The 21,933-nt window shown below is 45.0% G+C and overlaps 1 protein-coding gene across 2 annotated transcripts in view; it reads left to right on the forward strand.

Annotated features, from left to right (window-relative positions):
* impdh1b (IMP (inosine 5'-monophosphate) dehydrogenase 1b) overlaps positions 1-21,685 on the forward strand; it is a 56,353-nt gene extending 34,668 nt beyond the window's left edge. For both annotated transcript variants that reach the window (XM_080754062.1, XM_080754063.1), the window contains 12 exons: positions 984-1,085; positions 2,252-2,326; positions 3,477-3,683; positions 4,424-4,511; positions 5,294-5,493; positions 6,686-6,776; positions 7,293-7,388; positions 8,077-8,220; positions 8,929-9,073; positions 16,386-16,529; positions 17,047-17,130; positions 21,520-21,685. In XM_080754062.1, the coding sequence (XP_080610188.1) occupies positions 984-1,085; positions 2,252-2,326; positions 3,477-3,683; positions 4,424-4,511; positions 5,294-5,493; positions 6,686-6,776; positions 7,293-7,388; positions 8,077-8,220; positions 8,929-9,073; positions 16,386-16,529; positions 17,047-17,130; positions 21,520-21,541 (1,398 nt within the window). In that variant the 3' untranslated portion in view covers positions 21,542-21,685. The remainder of the gene's footprint in view (positions 1-983; positions 1,086-2,251; positions 2,327-3,476; positions 3,684-4,423; positions 4,512-5,293; positions 5,494-6,685; positions 6,777-7,292; positions 7,389-8,076; positions 8,221-8,928; positions 9,074-16,385; positions 16,530-17,046; positions 17,131-21,519) is intronic.
* The last annotated feature ends 248 nt before the right edge of the window (positions 21,686-21,933 follow it).

Here is a 21,933-nt window from a genome sequence, read left to right on the forward strand (position 1 = left end):
GTCACTCGCATCTCAGATGCATGCATCTGATGAACGTGGATGACACTTTCACAGGCCCCATTCATTGTCTGTTGTGTATTTTCAATCCCACTACTTTCATGACTTTGAGCCAGGCCCTTTGTGGTGCCATTGGAACTGATTAGATGATAACTGTAAGATCAGTGTTTGTTGCTTTAGTCTGCCCTCTAGTGGATCATTATTGTAATGACCTTAGCTGGAGCATGGGTCTAAAATAAGATAATTTTTGGGGCTTTCCTGCATTTTATTGATAGTACACAGTTGACAGAGACAGGAAACCGGGAGAGGGAGCCGGAGAGTGACAAGCAACAAAGATCGCCTGGCTTGGGAATTGAACCTGTGACTCACTGTCAGCATTAGGGCCTATAGAGTATGTGGTATGCACCTTAACCACTAGGCCCCATAACCAGTGTTGATTTCGTCGACTAAAACTATGGCGAAAACTGTTTGTCGACTGCGTTTTTTTTCACTGACGAAAACGAAATAAAAACGAAATAAAAACTAAGCTGTGATGACTAAAACTAAGACTAAATATATTGACAATTTCGTCAACAAAATAAAAACTAGACTAAAACGTTAGGGAGGGACTAGTGCTGAAGAGAGTCATTTTATGTTTGGTTGCTCTCGGGTGTTGCGTGCTGAAAATAGCAGATCTACAAGCTCACAACGCGTCGTGCTGCGACGCGCTGTGAGCTTGTAGATCGGCTATTTTCAGCACGCAATCAAGTGTAAAATCAGTCATTACGATGCCATCAGGGCCTGTCAAAATACATTTTAGAAATCTTATGATATTTAATCGACTAACATTAGACAAACTAATACTTTTCAGGTGACTAAATTATGACTAAAACTAAATGACATTTTATTCAAAAGACTATGACTAAAACTAAATCAAAATTTGCTGTCAAAAACAACACTGCCCATAACATGTGTTTTTATGGAATCTATTTTCTATCATCTTTCAGGACCTGACATCGGCCCTGACCAAGAAGATCACCCTGAAGACCCCGCTCATCTCTTCGCCCATGGACACGGTCACAGAGTCAGCGATGGCCATCGCCATGGCGGTAAGACCATGCTTCTACAACGGTGATCCCCGACCTGTGCCTCATGTCATTGTATTTCTTCTTAAAGTGAACCCTAGCTTAATTCATTATAATTGCCCTCTATAATTTTAATTAAAAATGTAAAACGGTAAATATTTCATTAATTAAAAAAAGACTATCTTTCACTCACTAGGGACAAATCCCTTCTCAAGTTGATAATCAAGTATTTGCTGATTTAAAAAAAGTATTTAAAATATTGCTTTGAGGCTCATATTAACCTTAGGAAGTATTACGTTGGTTTTTAGTTAGCACATGTGTATACATTCCATAGGGCTGGAACACACATGGACATTTGACATCATCAGCTTGCAGCGGGACCAAAAGACAATATCAATATCAAAATAAAATATTTACATTGTCAGGGCAATTAGAATAAGGCTTATTAGCCAGGGATCCCTTTTAAAAGTTCCATTGATCCAAGCTGCAACATAATGGATTGAATGTACATTAAAATGAACACACTCTGAACCGCAAACACTTTTCAAGTAAGCCCTGTGAAACCACTGTTCTATGAAAACAATACCTAGGAAAGAGTGCCCATTAAAAAGAATACAAATTAAATAAAAAACAGCTAAACTATGAAAACAATACCTAGGAAAGAGTGCCCATTAACTCTTACTGTGCCAATCCCGAACTAGTTCGGCTTTATTTGTCCTTATCAGGGTGCCGATCCCGAACTAGTTCGGCTTTTTAAAAACATTTTTTTTTTCGAGCCGCGCCGCCGGCCGTCATCTGTTTACACGGCCCGCGAGAGCGTCGCGCCGCCGATATTTACCATCCACTCCAATGCAACCCAGGATCTTTAGAGCTCATTTTCTCTGTTCCATGCATATCCATGAGGTGTGCAAGGTTTAATCATGGCTAAATCGCTGAAAATAGGGCTTCTAAAATGCTTGGTAGTCAATAGCTAACTTCAAGCTAACTTCATCCTGTTCCTGTACATGAACAAAGGAAAGCGTTCAGGCGAGTCATGGCTGCACAGGGCTTGTGCATATACCAGCACTTGTCTATGTAGCATTCTATGGCCATTGGGCGCCCTCTAGTGGTGAAAAGGTGGCACAGAATGAGTTAAAAAGAATACAAATGAAATAAAAAACAACTAAACTGTTTGTCTGTTTACTTGGCAGCTGATGGGAGGAATTGGTATAATTCATCATAACTGTACACCAGAGTTCCAAGCCAACGAGGTTCGCAAAGTCAAGGTGAGACCAGATTGTGGTTACTTTCTATAACTCTGTCTCACTGTCTCTCTCTCTACCTCTTATTTTTACTTAAAGCAAAATAACAGGCTAAGATGTACAGTAGACGTGGCAGTGAGTTTTCTTTCCTTTCCCACATGAACTTCAGCGTCTCTATTCTGGGGGTGAACATTAGGAGAAAATTGCCGATCTATAAAGCGCACAACGCATAATAATTTATATTTCATAAAAACAAGTAGACAATAAGGTACATTACATTGTATTACACAGGAAAAACTGAGCATAAATACAAAAGCAGAGAATGTATATCTACCGTATTTAAAGCTGAGACTAAAACAATGTTCTACTTGGCTCATGTTATTGCAGAAATATCAGTGTTTTAGAGGGAAATATACTGTATATTTCTATACTAAAGTAAGTTGTGTATACAGTGCTTAAAGTAGTACAGATCAGGATACTGACCTGTACAATACGTTGTCAAACAAAGTGCAGGACTGATTATGAATGAAAAAAGACTTACTGAAATGAATGTGACTTTTTTTAACATGTTTAACCCATTTAGGCCTGAACACATTATGACGCAATATTTTATGCTTTAAATATTAAAAAAATAGCAGATATACAAGCTCACAGCGCGCGCTGCGAGCTTGTAGATCTGCTATTTTTGAAAAATCGTGAAAATTAGAATTTGGACCCGATTCTATAAGTGTCTTTTGAATCCTTCTAAGATTTTTGGAGAGAAAACCTATGTTTCTATGTCCGCAATCTGGCCAGCCATCGTCAAAGAAAAGGTCCTTTTCACTTAACTGGAGCTCAGTTAGTCTGTTCTTGAGAGACTACTATGTCAGTGGTGCTCAAACCTTTTCATGTGAAGGACTCCCAAAATGATATTTATTTGGCTACGGACCCCCATTTCAAAATATCTAGTTCCAGGGACCACCCAGAAGCAAAATTTGAGTTACAAACATTCGCTTTGAAAATACATATATTCAAAGATTTGCACCCATTTTCACGACTTTTACAAAAATAGCAGATCTACAAGCTCTCAGCGCGGCACTCGGTGCTGCGCTGTGAGCTTGTATATCTGCTATTTTTCACTGGTTAAAGCATTCAATAATTCTAGGCCTAAATGGGTTAATCTTCTGTCACCCAGAGGTTCGAACAAGGTTTCATCACCGATCCCCTGGTGATGAGTCCGCGCCACACCATCGGAGACGTGGTCGAGGCCAAGGTCCGACACGGCTTCTCGGGCATCCCTGTAACGGAGACGGGCAAGATGAACAGCAAGCTGGTCGGCATTGTCACCTCCAGAGATATCGACTTCCTGTCCGAGAAGGACCACAGCAGACCTCTGGTGGAGGTGTGTGCGTGTGCGTGTGTGTGTGTGTGTGTGCGTGCGTGCGTGTGTGCGTGCGTGCTAGGGATGGGACGATATAAAAATGTCATATCATGATTATTGTGACAAAAGAAATCGCGATTTACGATATTATCACAATAATGAAAATCCATTATCCTGGGGCGGAACATTTGCCAAAAAATAGCCGATCTACAAGCTCACAACGCGTCGCGTTTGCTACGCGTTGTGAGCTTGTAGATCGGCTATTTTAAAAAAAGTACTAAATGATCACACCACAATGTAGAAACGCAAGAAAGTCTTGGTAAATCAAAATTGACTTGGAAAGTACCAACAGTAAATGTGCACTTTATGCAGAATGTCCAGTTTCCTTTAGATCCGTCCGTCGGGTCAGTGACGCTAATACACAACATTTTGTTACCCATCGACTTCAGTTCCTCCCTCTCTCCCATTCCATCCACGAAGGCAAGTCTCAAAAAGTTGTAAGTAACACATTTGGTGACACCAAACGCTCACTCACATGGGTCTGTGTGGCGTGTCGCTGATTGGCTGAGGCTTTCACAGACAGCTCAAGAGTGTTGCTTAGCGCGCTGTTTAACCGAACGCTGCTCGGTCAGCTGTTGTCTCTCCTGTCGCTGTTCTATAACATGCTTTATTTAGGATGTAAATGGTATGAAGTCTGTAGAGCTAATGTTTCCCTCTTATGAAGTGCTGATGATGCTGAACATTGTTTTTTTATGTCCCAGGCCATGACCAAACGAGAGGAGCTGGTGGTCGCTCCAGCTGGCGTAACGCTGAAAGAGGCCAATGACATTCTGCAACGCAGCAAAAAAGGTAGCAGCAGCTCACCTACATAAGCATGATGCACTTCCTGGTTTGACCATGTCATCGTTGTTGGGTGGAAACCTTGTCAAACCGTTAGTTTTTGTATTTATTATTTTAAAAACGATTTAAAATAGTGAAAATAGACGATCTACAAGCAAACAACGGCGTTGTGTGCTTTTAGATCTGCTATTTTCACTACTTTTGTGCTATTTGATGAAGTACGGCTTTCATTTACGAACAAACATACACATTTGAAACTTGGAGATACAAGGTTTCTATCCGACAGTGAGGATATTCACAGCTGATAGCTGACACAGCTGACAGATATGTTTTGTGCCAGAGACCCCAGAAGAGAAGATTTGTGTTCAACATTCAAGAATTCAAAATGATTCAAAAGCTTTCAAGATCTTTCAAAAATGTTCAAAAATAGATGTACAAGCTTGCAGTGTGGCATGAAGCGATGTGCTGTGAGATTGTATATATGCTATTTTTGAGAACCACTGACTGTTCATGTTCAATCAATGTTCTAAATCCTAATTGTTTTCTGAAACTTGTATGTTATTTGGTTCCATTGGTACTCTTGAGTTATGGGGGTCCTTGAAAAGTCTAAATCGGTGTCATAGGCTGCATATTCTGAAGAAAACCTTTCAGTAATTGGGTATTATGAACATTATAATGTTATGTAAAAACAAAATCAAAATTTTCCCACGGACAAGGACATGCCACTGACACATTTGTCCGCGTAAGGACATATTGATGACCCCTGTTGGTCTCTCTCTGTGCGTGAACAGGCAAGCTGCCCATCGTGAACGACAGTGACGAGCTGGTGGCCATCATCGCCAGGACGGACCTGAAGAAAAACAGAGACTACCCGCTGGCGTCCAAAGACTCGCGCAAACAGCTGCTGTGTGGCGCCGCCATCGGAACCAGAGAGGACGACAAGTACAGGCTGGACCTGCTGGTACAAGGCGGTGTGGACATGGTTGTACTGGTGGGTTCGTTTTTAAGATGACAACTGCCGCCCGTGTTTCAGAGAGAATCTCTGCGCATGCTAGACGCCTGAAAACGCACAACACAGCGCTCGGGTGGCGCAGTGGTAAAGTCCCTGCCCACCACCACGGAGGTTGTGGGTTCGAATCCACCGTGGTGCATCCTGCTTTGTCGGGCGTCTATGCGAAAACAATTGGCCTGTGTTCGGGGGAAGCTGGACAGGGAGGGTGATATTTGTCACTGCATGTGTTCCTACGGGCTGCGGCGGCACCTGTCAGCAGGGAGTGTTGGGCGGGAGGAGTAGAAGAAAGGCTCTACGTCCTCCCGGTAGGGGCTCCTCACTGGCAGGTGAGTCAGTAGGATACAACAGCAGTGACAACACAGAAATATGTGTGGGGAGGAAAACATTGGGATAACGACTACATTGGGGAGAAAAAGGGTCTAAAAACATTATTGGCTACTCTAACTGAAACACTGACGCCTTCAAAGAATGCGTGTTCTTTCTGATGATAGGACGGACATGCATATTCACCAATATGTACAAAACTATTTCTGGAGCTTGTTAAACTTGTGCCATGTGCTAAAGCTTGTGCAGTGTACCTTGCCCTCAGTCAGACCATTTATTTACTGCGATATCCTCATTCAAATAATGTCAAACAGAAATAGCTAATTAATATAACATAGATCAGGGGTCTTCAACAGGGGGTTCGGGACCCCTAGGGAGTCCTCAGAGTTACAACAGGGGGTCCTTCAAATCTTTGTGTGATAGAAACCTTTTTTCTCCATTTTTATATTAACCACTTGAACCCTAACGTCCATATTCTGAGAACTTTAGACAAAAATAGCAGATCTACAAGCTTGGGCTATTTTCGGCAAAGAGGTTTGGTGTAGATGGGGGGGAAAAAAGAGCACACTAAGTACAGAGTGAAAGGTCAAGTTTATTAAGTGGTTACATATCTGATAACACAAATTGACATGAATCCAAAATACACTGATGATTGTGCTGTCAAACGATGAAACTATACGGAATCTGGGGGTCCCTGCTTCAGCTCCCTCTCAGCTAAGGGGTCCTTGGCCTGAAAACGTTGAAGAACCCTGACATAGATATCAATGAAGACAAGTCTCCTGCCTCGTCTCAAGTTGTCCTAGTTTGCTGAGAACACTCGACTAACAGTGTTGTTTTGACTTTCCAGGACTCTTCACAAGGCAACTCGGTGTATCAGATCAACATGATCCATTACATCAAAGAGAAATACCCAGAACTGCAAGTTGTGGGAGGGAATGGTGAGTGTATGAATCCTACTGTAGCGCTTATTTTTGTACTCGTGAGTTATAGCAGAAGATATCTTCAACTTCTCTCCAATGTTCCTTCGATGGTTTCCTCTCCTTTGAATGTTTGCCCCCAGAGTAGGGTGACGCTAGGGCAGGGGTTCCCAAACTTTTTTTGGCTCAGGGCACCCCAGAAATATTTATGCACCCCTACATTATATTCATAATCTTCACTCCCAGCACCTTATATTTATAGCATATTTTAGAGATTATATTGCGAGTAAAACGTTGAGATAATAGCCATTTTGGTTAGAACTGACTGGAAATAACTTTGTACTTCATGTTTAAAATGATACTAAATCTTTTTTTTTAAGCTTCCAAATAAATTCCAAATATTATCAACTTATCTCGCGGCACCCCTGGACTGCCGTCACGGCACCCCAGGGTGCCCCGTCACCCACTTTGAAAACCCCTGCGCTAGGGTTCATGCATGTGGTTGATGCAGTTGTGTGCTCGTTGCTCTGTCTGCAGTTGTTACAGCAGCCCAGGCCAAGAACCTGATCGATGCAGGGGTCGACGCTCTCAGGGTGGGCATGGGCTGTGGATCCATCTGCATCACACAGGAAGGTAAGGTACCCAACATCCCCTCTTGATGGAATACATTAACATTCCTCGGACCAGTGTTGATGTTTTACACTTACGTTTTTATTTAGTCATAGTCTTTTGAATAAAATGCCATTTAGTTTTAGTCACATTTTAGTCATCTGAAATGTTTTAGTTTTAGTCTAGTTTTAGTTGACTAAATATCATATACAGTTGATTTAGTCGACTGAAATGTATTTTGGCTAGCCGCGATGGCTTTGAAATGCCTGATTTATACTCGTCTGCCTACCGAAAATGACAGATCTACAAGCTCACAATGTGTCGCGCTGCTATACATTGTGAGCTTGACACCTGCACACAACCAAACATAAAATGACTTAATAGTTCTACTGGATTCCACTTGGACCCTCCCTAACATTTTAGTCTAGTTTCAATTTTTTGAGTAAATTGTCAGTATATTTAGTCATAGTTTTAGTCTCCATAGATTAGTTTTTATTTAGTTTTTGTCAGTAAAAAAAGGTAGTCGACGTACATTTTTCGTCATAGTTTTTTTGACAATTAACATTGTTTGAAGACGGTCTACTGGAGGACTTTCTTCTGCGTTCTGCCATTAGTCTTCTCTGACACCCCTAGGTGTGCAAAGGTCTTGCTTGTATAAATGCCATGGTGAATGGCGATGGCTGATACATTTTTCTGTCCACTCCTCCTGTAGTCATGGCATGCGGGCGGCCCCAAGGTACCTCGGTGTACAAAGTGGCAGAGTACGCCAGGCGTTTTGGTGTACCCGTCATCGCAGATGGCGGCATCCAGACCGTTGGGCACGTAGTGAAGGCGCTTTCCCTCGGGGCATCGACAGGTGAGGTTTAAAGAGCCATGCGACGGGCAAACTTAGATTATTGTTGTTTGTCATATTGCTTTAAAGGACAACTTAGTTTTTTTTTTACAACAAGGGTTCATATTTTAGATTCTAATTGGAGAAAAGAAAAGATGACTGTTAAAATGTTTTCATTTACTGCTTTCGATTGTTTTAAAGATTTTAGTATTTTGATTTCAGTGGGCGGGGGCATGCGTACAACTAGCTAAATGTGTCTTTTTAGACACAATAAGCCTGCAATTTCTTTGTTACCATTTCCAGCCTCCATAAGTCACATCTGCCCATGAAGGATTGCAGTGCATCTTGGGAACGGGCTTATTGTGTCTAAAAAGACATATTTAGCCACTTGCATGCATGCATGCATGCAAATCTAAATCTTTAAAATTACTAAAACGATAGAAAGAAGTAAATGAAAACACATTAACACTCATCTTTTCTTTTCTCTAATGACTATCTAAAATATGAACCCTTGTTGTAAAAAAACAAAGTTGTCCTTTAAATCCTAAAGGGCAGCTGTGGGTCCGCAGCCCAACACATATGATTTTGGGGTTCCTTGACATGAAAACGTCTGAGAACCACTGATGTACTGTAGCTTGTGTAGAATAAGCCTAAGGTCTTAACAGGTTAAGTCATGGTAGGGTTAAGCGGTTCGGCAGTAACCGTTCGTTCTCCTTTCACCCCCTGCTCCAGTGATGATGGGATCGTTGCTAGCGGCAACCACGGAAGCACCAGGAGAGTACTTCTTCTCAGACGGCGTGCGTCTGAAGAAGTACCGCGGGATGGGCTCCCTGGACGCCATGGAGAAGAGCACCAGCAGCCAGAAACGCTACTTCAGGTACTGAGGGTAGCCTGGCTCCAGCCCTTAGACCCCGCCCACTCTCTGAGCAGACTGTCTCTCTTGGTCTGGTGTTGTAATCTGAACCCAAGAGTGCGATAGCAAAAGGGCGGAACAAACCCGTACTTCCCGTTTCTGCGTGGCGTAGGTGGATACCTTTTTAGGAGGCGGAAGCATGTTTGGAGTCTATTCATTTACAATGAGAGAGCTAACGTGAACACAGCTTCTGAACTATTATTTTGCTCCATGGTCACTGAACTAAATATTGGACCCGATCGTCACAAGCCACATAATATTAACAAAATTGTTATACTAAAGTGGCTTTTTTCAGCGACACAAAAAAGGAGAAAATCTACTTTATTATCGCCCTTTATCTGTCCCAGCAACTCACTCTTGCGGGTGAACAGGACGTCCGCGAGATTCGTCCGGCGTCCACTTAGGAGGCTATTTGTACTAGGCTTTGTGCACAATGTCTCACTCTAGTGGATCCAATGAGGTTGCGCTATCTTCGAGTTTCTTCGGTACAAGAATGTATTATCCAATGAGAGTCGGAGGTGCAGGTGGGTCTAATGACAAGCAAATCAGCTTTAAGGACCGTTCAAGTAGTTGTTTACAATCTCAGCTTACAGCCAGTGCGGACTCGGAGGGGGAGGAGAGGAGTGACAGATCGATCGCATCCAGTCTGATTCCTATGTTAAATTGCGCTGTTTTCGCCGTTCTTTTACATTTTTCATATGTTAATAGGCCCCCGCCTGAAACGGCCGATGTGAATGGTGTTTAATCGATATGTGTACCCACGTTATGTGCGGGCGTGCAGCTCAAACAAGCATGCACAGGCAGGTCTGTGTACTTTTTAATTTTGGATTTAATCTTAAGAACAACAGTAAAGTATGTACATGATCACTCTCTGAACACAGAGCTGTGCAGACTCTCCGCACGCAGAAACAGGCGTGCGAGGGTCCGTCTGTCAGTCAAACACCAACCCCTCCCACCAATCCCCTCCCCTTTTGTAATTGCTTACAATGGAGCCAATTTCACTTTTGAGAGTAATTTTCACATTTCTTAACGATAGAATGCTAATATTCAGGTTTAAAAACAAACAAACAATTGGACTGCGTTTTATAATACAACACTTTAATCATGTGGATATGGGACTGTGTGGCAAGCCTGTGATGTAGATTATCTATGACATATCTACACTACAATTGGGGCAAGGTCTCAACCCGTTAAGACCTTCTCAGATTAGAGATTACCATCATAAAACGAGAGTTATGCATATAACTATGGTTCTATGAATACCGGATAACCGCCAGAGGGCGGTGTATGAACACCGTGGATATACATCACGCGCATGCGCTGAGGTCGAATTCTAATAACAACATAGTCACTCGTGACCCCGTGTGCACGTACACTGCCTACATAGGCATGACATGCACAAGGAACATCCTCCTGAAAATCTTTTCGTCGGGATTCCGAGTGACAGACACCTCTGGCGGTTATCCGGTATTCATAGAACCATAGTTATATGCATAACTCTCGTTCTATTTCATACCTTCTAACCGCCAGAGGGCGGTGTATGAACACCGTGGATAACGCATATCAACATGGTCACGAGGAATCTGCGCTTACCGAGGTCGGTTTGCAGATTGACTAGACTACACCACAGCAGTCCACTCAAGATGAGGGACGGACCGGGTGACTACGGGCAACCGCCCCACAGATTTAAGCCCAACAGGCTGCCGAACCTAAGACCATCTCCTGGTCTGCCTTAACACCCGTCTCACAGAGGGAGAGGCCTTGGCCATACCCCAGGCCAAACTGTCCTAAAGGCACCAACAGAGTATGCAACAAGTAATGGCACCTTGTGCCAACCCGCTTTGCTCCGCAACAGAGCCTGAGCAACCTAACAAATCGATAGGTTAAGTAACGTGACGGGCAGAAAGCCCTTGCGAACGTAAGGAGGGGTCTGCCAAATGGTAAACCCAGACCCACTGGGATGCTGCCCTAAGGGTCTCTGACAATAGGCGGGGCATCAAGCCCACCTACTCACTTTGCAGATGCAGCAGTGAGGATGAGAGTATTAGCAGATAACCGTCTAGGTACTTATGATACAGCTTAACAATAGCGGAGGAGCGGACACCGCTCTCAAATGCTATACCATGAGGCAGCACCTGCAATGCTGTATCCACTGACACACCAGCTTAATAGCGGAGGAGCGGCCAAATGCCAAACCTACGGGGCCAAATGCGGAGAATGTCCCAATGGTAGAGGCTTATCACTCTCTACAACATCAACCGCAGATATCTCAAGCAGTATTAAGCACAGAGCAATGCTCTAACTTGCATAGTGGCCCTTGTCTTAACTATAGCCCAGTGTACACTCCTGGCATGGAATTCCCTGGCATAGGATGTACACAAGCGTAGTTATTTCCCACAGTAGGCTTGAATGGCAGTAGTCCCTTAAGCAGTTGATGATGACCTGAGTGAGGATGCTCAACGCACCCGCAGCCCAATTGTGACCGGAGATCCTGTCTCTATGAAGAAGCCACGTCGCTTCATGAGGCAGCAGTAGCCTCCCAACTTAAACTTATTCAGTTTAACACTAGTGCTCACCAAGGTGAACCTCCTGTGGCTAAGGTATGTAGGTGCCTTAGCTTATCTGCCATATGATAGTACACAGACTGACAGACAGTATCACTTCAGGTTCGTCAAGGCAGCTCTACTTGAAGGTAGGTTACCCTGCAGTATTGCAGCTGCACTGAAACAGACAGGCAGACACATGCAGCCAGTTGTTGGAGCCGTTGGCTCTATTCAGAAACCATGACGAGAGTACCAGCAGATAGCTTTGCCTAGGTACTTACGATACCACTCAACAATAGCGGAGGAGCGAAGACCGCTCTCAAATGCTATACCAGGAAGCAGCATGTAGAATGCTGTTACTGTATCCACTCACGATACAGCTTAATAGCGTAGGAGCGAACACCGCTCTCAAATGCTATACCAGGAAGCAGCATGTAGAATGCTGTTACTGTATCCACTCACGATACAGCTTAACAATAGCGTAGGAGCGAACACCGCTCTCAAATGCTATACCAGGAAGCAGCATGTAGAATGCTGTTACTGTATCCACTCACGATACAGCTTAATAGCGTAGGAGCGAACACCGCTCTCAAATGCTATACCAGGAAGCAGCATGTAGAATGCTGTTACTGTATCCACTCACGATACAGCTTAACAATAGCGTAGGAGCGAACACCGCTCTCAAATGCTATACCAGGAAGCAGCGTGTAGAATGCTGTTACTGTATCCACTCATGATACAGCTTAACAATAGCGTAGGAGCGAACACCACTCTCAAATGCTATACCAGGAAGCAGCCTGTAGAATGCTGTTACTGTATCATGATACAGCTTAACAATAGCGTAGGAGCGAACACCACTCTCAAATGCTATACCAGGAAGCAGCATGTAGAATGCTGTTACTGTATCCACTCACGATACAGCTTAATAGCGTAGGAGCGAACACCACTCTCAAATGCTATACCAGGAAGCAGCATGTAGAATGCTGTTACTGTATCCACTCACGATACAGCTAACAATAGCGTAGGAGCGAACACCGCTCTCAAATGCTATACCAGGAAGCAGCATGTAGAACGATGTTACTGTATCCACTCACGATACAGCTCAACAATAGCGGAGGAGCGGACACCGCTCTCAAATGCTATACCCGGAATCCGCATGTTACCAAAGCAGAGGCTTCACGCTGGTCCAGCACCATGACGACACTGGTTGTCATGTTGTGGTGCATCTTAGGCCCAAGACATAGGTCTATGGATTACACGTATAGGGGTGAAATGAAGACAGCCCCAGAGAGACCAGAGTCTGTTGTCAGTTTTAAGAGCAGTGAGCTCATTCACCGGCACTCAGAGAGCTATCAGGGGCTCAGACAGGGACACACCTGGACCGAAAGCTGGCCATGACTAGCATTAGACCTGGGACAACTCAGGCATCTGGCTCCCCAGGCAAGCCAGGGCCACCATAATAAGAGTCACACTCGCCACAACAACCCAAGTAGACGATGCGCAAATCATTATTTACACATTAGTAAAAAATATCCTGGATGCAAACACCCAGAGCCACATAACACTCATAGGTGCCAAGTCGGCGTATCAATACCTGCAGACCAGAGGGCCAGGATAAGGTAACTAAGGGATCGTCCAATACATCCCATTCCAGCTGATGTGGCACGCCTCTAGTTAGCAGACCAGTAACTCTACCCCAGGGGTACGGACAGTGCCACCTATCTCAGAGACTTCAACTAGTGACACCCCCAGAGAAGCAGAGCTGACAACAACTGGCAATATGTCCCAGCCATACTGGGCTTTATAGCTCATGGCTGACAAGGCCCCCAGTGGGTGGGTTCGGGACTGGCCCCCATGCCGAAGCTCACAATACACAGCCAGAACATGTACATCAGAGGAGCAGCCTCAACCTGGGATAGCGGTCAATTGTTGCCATAATCCATTGGCAAATGTAGTAGAGTGCAATACACTCTCAGTGCAGAGCCAAGCTACCGACCACTGAAGCCACGTTGTTGAGTACCCACAGTATGTTAACCAAGCGATGGGTAGGAGAGACACGCTTGTAACATAATGGCAGTTTGCAGTCATGCCCAGAATGGTATCATCTGGAAAGCAGCAGAGTGAACCACACTCTAGCTAAGACGCTCGCCAGCCGGCTACTCACAGTAACCTTGGCATCAGCATCAAGGCCCATATACACAGCGTTATACCCTCCAGCTGTGATGCCCCATGTACAGACCGCATTGCATATGCCTGTATAGGGTGCAAAGCCTGCTAGTAAGTCAGTACTGAGCAGCGTTTACAATTTCACCTGTGTTTTGACACACAGCTAAGTTGGGCCATGTAGGCACAAACCCATCTGGTAGTGTACGCTGTCTTGAACATAACCCTGAGTGCAAGCAGCAATAGGTACACACTACACACAGTATGCCGTCCAATAACGACAGGCGACCCAGTGCCACATTTCTGGTGATATGCCTGCATTTAAGTGCACCACTCTTAGCAGACCATATTTGGAGAGAAGGGCTCATCCATTATCGACCAGTTTGACCCGTGGCTGCCTCATGAGGTGGAAAAAGCCTTCTGAGAGACACCAAACAGCACACAGCGCAACATTGCTGTGTGTTAAATGCAAACTGCTATCAAACACTGGTCAAGCTCTGTGGCTGCCGTCCCGTTTGAGGCAGAAAAACGCCTTCTGGGAGACACCAAAGCAGCACACAATGCAACATCGTTGTGTGTTATATGCATTGTTGTGTTCTAAACGCAACCTGCTACCAAGCACTGGACAAGCTCTGCAGCGGCCAACTAAAGGCCTCTCCATACTATGACCGAAATGTTCGGTGAGTTGTGTTTTCCGACGTGCAAAATTCCGAACTCCCGTTCGGTCCAATGCTTTTCAGAAGTCCCGAGGGCTTTCTGAAAGACACCAGCCAGCACATCTTGACACCTTGTTGTCAAGGGAACCATATATTTAAGCCAATGCCGACAGGGAGCTAGAGCACCACTGAGTGAATAGTTTTAGCAAAACTATTAGGTTAACACCCACTTACTGTTAAGTAATGTACTATACAAGGCAAGTAATAGATGGCATATCATGGCAAGGATGTCACGTACAGATGACCGACTACGGTAGGTACAACGATAATAACTGTGGAGCAAAGACCGCTCCTAGAGTTCACTGATACACGGTCAACTAAAGGAAACGCAGGAAAGCCTTGCGGCTCACTTCCATTGAGACCTTCTCTTAACCCATACATAGAATGCCAGACTGATAGACCACTGTACTATGCAGTAGATGCTTACCAACATTACACTATCCAGCCATACAGTGTTTAATAATTGCAGCTATAGCGGGCGCTACAGCGAACGGCAGACAGTGCGATACTGTATTCAGTATTCAATTCACCACACAGCGGCCAACGTTAGCTTACGTAGCTTACCCCGTTCTCAAACGATATAGGCCCCCAGCAAGCAGCACGTGCAATGCTGTATCCAACCACGATACAGCCAGTAATAGCGGCGGGGCATACACCGCACTCAAATGCAAGCAACCCGTGCAATGCTGTAGACAACGGCCAACATTAGTCTTTTGGAGCGAACACCGCTCTCTGCTAACGCTAGCCGCAGACCCACGCTGGTTCAGCCAACAGCAGTGTAGCGAAGACCGCTATCGTCGCTGCCTAATGGCAACCAAAACACTCACAAACACACTGCTGCCATGCAGGGTTCAACTAATAGCTGTGTAGCGAAGACCGCTATCGTCGCTATAGTGAACGGCAGACCGTGCTATTCACGTGGGTCCCCAAACCAATATACAGCGTACCATTCTAGCTCTATCGAGCGCTCTCGACACTAGTATTAGCAGTTGGCTACACAACAAAGGGCTACACTGGTTAGAAACCAGTCAATACTTACCAATGATCCACTCCCGCAGCCATGCCTGGCCAACGATAGCGCTCAGCTGTGGGACGAAAACCGTCCTCCATGCCAAGCTATCGCTAGCAGTAAACATTAGCACGCACCCGCGCGACGCTGCATGGTAACCATGGTTCCCAAACGAACCATGATATAAGCGGGGTGACTTCTAGGCTCTGCGCAGTCTCTAGGAGGGCGAATACCGCAGCTCCCACCCACGGTGAGCCAATATGATGGGCCACCATGAAGGTTTGCGAGACTCCAAGCACAGAGCTCCACATCGACCTGCGCCTTGAGGCGAAAAGATGAAAGAGGATGTTCCTTGTGCATGTCATGCCTATGTAGGCAGTGTACGTGCACACGGGGTCACGAGTGACTATGTTGTTATTAGAATTCGACCTCAGCGCATGCGCGTGATGTATATCCACGGTGTTCATACACCGCCCTCTGGCGGTTAGAAGGTATGAAATAGAATTAAAGTTAACATTTCAAAACGTATAAAACACTAAACTAGATGTTCAGTCTGAAAAACTAGTAGTGCTGATCGGTACTATGGCCAATCAAATCGTAGGCAAAGAGTTACAACGTTTCGCACCCCTGAGAAGGCAAATGAGGTCTTTACTGAGGGGACAGACCGTCCAAAAGAATTCTTTACTGAGAAGACAGACTGTCCAAATGAGTTCTTGCACATGGGAATAGAACAATCCCGCGGAAGCTCGCGTAGTTGCCCTACCAGAGCTCTGACGTCTAACAACCAGTCCTGAAAACGGGTGTTTTATTGCTACATTTTGTAAATTTTGGATGTTCGTCCACAGTGAGGGTGACAAGGTGAAGGTCGCCCAGGGAGTGTCCGGCTCCGTCCAGGACAAGGGGTCCATCCACAAGTTTATTCCCTACCTGATAGCCGGTATCCAACATGGCTGCCAGGACATTGGAGCCAAGAGCCTCTCTGTGCTCCGGTGAGTAGCGTTTCCACTGTTCTAATGAGGCCTCTTGTCCTGTCTGTGTAATGCGTTTCAATATTATGTCTGCACTCTGTCTACTGGAGGGCGCTGAAAATGCCAAAACGCATTCAGCCCGAACAGGGCTCCAGATAAGCTTGTCACTTGCCTGCTTTCTCAGTTGGTCGCAGCAGCACATTATTTTGTCACACTTTTTGTTGTTGTACTGCCTGATATATCATTTAGTTAAGTTGATTTGCACAATATATAAAGGGTAAAAGTACATTGTAACTGTGCAGGAAAGGAAGGAAGTCCACAGGATTATTCAGAGTCCATTCCTTGTTAAACAAGTACAATTACAAACTGTTATAGATTGCTTGTCCAAATGTGACATTTTAAATCACTCGCTCTCATTACAAAAAAAGGTTCACCCATGCAACCAACTATGCACTCCTCTCCCTTGTCGTGTTGACTACAATGTTGATGAGTTTGCGGCGGTAAACTGAGCATCATTTGTCTCCTGTACGTTTCTCAGTGCCATGATGTATTCTGGAGAGTTGAAGTTTGAGAAGAGGACCACGTCTGCACAGGTGGAAGGAGGCGTTCACGGCCTGCACTCGTAAGTATCGCATACCGCACCGTACACAGACTCTCACGTAGATGAACACAACCACGCTGACTTAGCCCTGGTCTCCCTATTTTGGGCATGTCGTTGTGGGCGAAACTCTCAAATTGCCGTGGCCTCTATACAGTATGTGCTGAACGTATACGCATGGTATGCTTGGTGTTGCACAACGGAAAATAGCAGATCTACAAGCTCACAACATGTTTGTGAGCTTAACTCTTTTGCCACCATGTTTACATGTTTTAGGTTGTTTACATTCTGCTCATGGTCATCAAAGTAGCTTACCTTTGTGAATTTATAGAAAAATGGCCATCCATTATTTCCTATCGCGGTCTTGTGTAAAACGGCTCTCTCACGGAGCAGTGACAAAAACCACAACAGTGTGGGCGCATCCATTAGAGAGCGAGAGGCTGCTCCTCCCCCTCGGTTTGCGTGAGTTTTCAGACATAGAAATAGAGAAAGTAGATCCAGGCTGAGAAAACCAGCAAAGAAGTGATCCCGCCGCCATTACTGTTTATGTGCCCTGAAGATAACAGACGAGCGTTACGGGAGCTGCTGCTACTGTACACACCCGTTCCACCCCTCAGCTGCTCAGACATAGCCTCGCAAGCCATTCCGAGTTACGTCATCACCAATGTGCTTCCTTTCTCGGTCTGGTACTCCTCCCATCGAGTCTCTTTATGAGAAATAGGTTCTCAATTTCCAATCAAAAGGCTGCATTTCGAGCGAACCCGCCTCACACCGCTCCTGATTGGTCGAGCGGCTGCTACAGCTCTCGCATTTTGACAACAAACATGGCGGACCCCATGTCCGATGCGAGTTCACAAATCGCAAATAAAAGCTGCATTAAGCAAAGTTTTATCTGAAATCTACGGCATCTCATAACTTAAAAACGAACAACAGTTTGCACCTTTGGAATTTCTATCTGGAAAAGACGTAGATTTGATGTTCTCCCGACGATGTTTTGATGCGCTGATGACTCCTGACTAGACCTGTCAGTCAAAGTATAGTAACTACGTCATTGCGTAATGCATTGTCTACGGAGGACTCCCAGACTCTCCCCTGGGAGAGTCTGGCTGTTGCGAGGCTAGCTCAGACAGGCTGTGGCGGCCGGGACACGCAAAAAAACAAACAAACAAAAAAACGAGCGTTCGTTTAGCAGTAAAAGAGTTAAGTAGTAGTTTTAGCATAGAGCAGGGGTCTTCAACGTTTTCAGGCCAAGGACCCCTAGCTGAGAGAGATGAAGCAGGGACCCCCAGATTCCATATAGATTCATCGGTTGTCAACACAATACAATCATCAGTGTATTTTGGATTCATGTCATTTTGTGTTATCAGATCTGTAACCTCTTGAACCATCAATACTTTATAAACTTGACCTTTCACTCTGTACTTGGTGTGCTCTTTTTTTCCCCTCTACACCATACCGCTTTGCCGAGCTTTACCGCTTTTACAAGCTCACAACGGGCGTTGTGAGCTAGTAGATCTGCTATTTTTGGCTAAAGTTCTCAGAATATGGACACTAGTTCAAGTGGTTGATATAAAAGAGAAACAAGGTTTCTATCACACAAAAATTTGAAGGACCCCTTGTAGTAACTCTGAGGACCCCCTAGGGGTCCCGGACCTCCTGTTGAAGACCCCTGGCATAGAGCACAACTTTCTGGCAGTGACATCACCAAGCATAAAAAAAGAATGTCCTTGTTTCTTTCTCTCTCTCGTCATAGATATGCATATGTCCCATGTAAGTACCATGCATAAACTGTAAACTTTGTGAAGGTTTAAACTTTACCCTCCTCCTCAGTTTTTTGACCTCCCTGGTATTGAGTTACGTATACGTGGGAATGTAGTCTGATGAGAGCGTGCGTCGCCCGTTGTGGCACTGAGCAAAATGGAGCACGGGTTATAGTGACGTCAGTGAGGGTCTTTTGAAAGGTCTGGTAGTTATCGATAGTTTTCTGAAAGAATAGGTTTTGGTAGTTTTCTGAATGAACTAATTTTGCTGAGTCAACCAGCTGCAGATTTCGATTTATAGGATAACCTTGGAGCATAATGCATTGGCTCACAATGTACTTTCTGCTGCATTTAAAATAACATTTGAATACTATATTAAGCATTTGAAACAAATCTTTTATATACTTTTTGGCCCTGTAGATTTAAATGTGTTCTGTTTGGAAATCGTCATTTAAACTTCTACTCTGTGAAATGAGTCGCTGCACACATCTCTAATATGTATTTATAATCTAAGCCAGGGGTCTTCAACGTTTTCAGGCCAGGGACCCCTTAGTTGAGAGAGAGACGAAGCAGGGACACCCACAACTTGTTCATAGATTCCATATACCGTAGTTTCATCATTTGACAGCACGATCATCAGTGTATTTTGGATTCATGTCAATTTGTGAATTTTTAACCACTTGAGCCGTCATTACCTAATAAACTTGGCCTTTCGCTCTGTACTTGGTCTACTCTTTTTCCCCTATACACCAAACCTCTTTGCCAAAAATAGCCGATCTACAAGCTCACAACGAGGCGTTGTGAGCTTGTAGATCTGCTATTTTTGGCTACAGTTCTCAGAATATGGACACTAGGGTTAAAGTTGTTAATATAAAAAGGATTGGAAGATTTGGAGGACCCCCTGTAGTAACTCTGAGTACCCCCTAGGGGTCCCGGACCCCCTGTTGAAGACCCCTGATCTAAGCTGTGATTTTTATCCCCTTGCTGTCCCATTCTCCATTTCTGCTTTAAGTGCTCAAACCCAGCCTCTTTAACCCTTACATTCCCTAATGGCGCTTAACTCATACAGTGCCTATCCCGAACTAGTTCGGAATATTCGGGATCAAAAACAATTTTTTATTTGCTATTTTACTTACCCCGAGCTGCTTGGAGCAACGTGGGTGGTCCCGGCTCGCCCAGCGCTCACCAACGAGAGACGCTAGATGCTCCGACGATTTATTCCATTGAAAATGGTTTAAAATAAAGTTTAGACCCCCCCTAATGTTCACCCAATGTTCATTGTAGGCGGCGCGACGTATTCCAGGGTGCCTATCCCGAACTAGTCCGGGATATTTAATGAAATGGAATAAAATGATAAGAGGCCTTCTGAAGCCTGGCCTGATTTTTCTAGCTACTAGCCGAAAGCTAGCAACGTCCCGGCCGGACGTTATTTGCGAACGAAATCGCCAATCTCCGCCTAATCCAATGAAAGACCACATCTTTGAAGGCTTATATCTCTGGATTGTGTCTTTAGGGAAGCGGCGCGAGGTTTATTTACGGCGAAATCGCCCAAAAATGATCTTTTAGATGACAAAATGGGAATAGCCATTCTGTTAGCATTATCATCCGGGACATTTCCATGACGTGCATGAACATGAGCACGTGAGGTCCTGGAAGGTGAGGTCCTGGAAGCTAAAGCGCTCGCCTATGAGAGATGCGCTGGCATTCTATGGCCCCTAGAGGGCGCTGGCACTCAATGAGTTAAGATGAATTTATTGTATATACTTTTGTCAAATGGCCATGTTGTGCGGCAAAAATGACACATCTTCAACTGAAAAATGCAAAAAATAAAAATAAAAAGTGGTTCACATTCTATTTTTGTGTTGAAAATATGTTGTTTTTGCAGTAAGACCCGGCCCATCCAAGTATAGCTATGTTACCAGATTGGCAAATTCAGGGACACTATGATACCATGTATTTATTCTTCTGCGTATTTTTCAACTCAACGACAACAAGTAGTTGAGTTGGAGAAAGTAATAGTTAAAGGAGTAGTCTACTCCAAAAATGACTTACTTCTATCAATTACACACCCCTGAAGCCTTGAATTCATAGAGATTTGTTAGTTTTTTGACGCATTCCTAAGCCAATCATTTGATGACCGGCAGGAGATTCCTACTCCAGTAGGAGTCTCCTTGAATTCAAAGCTTCATGGGGTGTGTAATTGATAGAAAATAAGTCGCTTCTCGGGTCGGACAGGTTTGTAAATGGGGATGCTGTATGTCTGTCAGTCACGTCACTTCAAGTCACGTCACACTTTTCCCCTACTCATATCTCCGCCACCGTTGCCCCTATCCATGCCAAACTTTGCACACACACTCCTTGGCTGCCAAACCACAACCTCCACCCCTCAATTTCTCACATGGCCTTCTTCTAGCGCCACCATGAGGCAGATTCTTGCAAAACACATTTTTGGACACTGCTCCTACAGATTTTGCCCTAAAATCACGCAAAGCGGTACACAGTATGTCTAGAGTCATGTCATCAACATGGATCTGTCCCCTAAAATCACTCAAAGCGGTACATGAAGTGACCTGACGGTCGCTTATCTCCCGATTAGTATTCGACGATGCTGAATCTCAAGGTTTTTATCTCCGCCCCCTTCCCATGTCGACAGTTACGAGAAGCGGCTTTACTGAGCCAGGGCGCGGAGGGGCACGGACCAGAGCTGCACCACCGGACGTCCCGACTCCCACAGCGACCAAACGGAACCAACCCTCCTGACACCCACAAGCACCCACAAACAACACCCTCTTTGCTCTCCCTCACTTCCCTCCCCCCCTCTCTCTCTCTCTCTCTCTCTCCCTCTCTGAACCGAGTGGCCCTGGAGGAGGGGGGAGGGGGCAGTGATATCGGGGGGCGGGGGCTTTTCGGGGAACGAGGTGAGAGAATTTGACGAATGACACCGTCGTCACCTGGAGAACACACCCCGCTGGGACTTTTGCACTCGAGAAGCGGAGCATCAGGGTTGTCTCAAAGACACGCACCCCCACATATCTATGAGTATGCAGCCAGTCCCAAGTGTGTCTGT

The sequence above is a fragment of the Nannobrachium achirus genome, assembly GCF_963921795.1.
Source record: "Nannobrachium achirus genome assembly, chromosome: 23".
Classification (NCBI taxonomy): Eukaryota; Metazoa; Chordata; class Actinopteri; order Myctophiformes; family Myctophidae; genus Nannobrachium; species Nannobrachium achirus.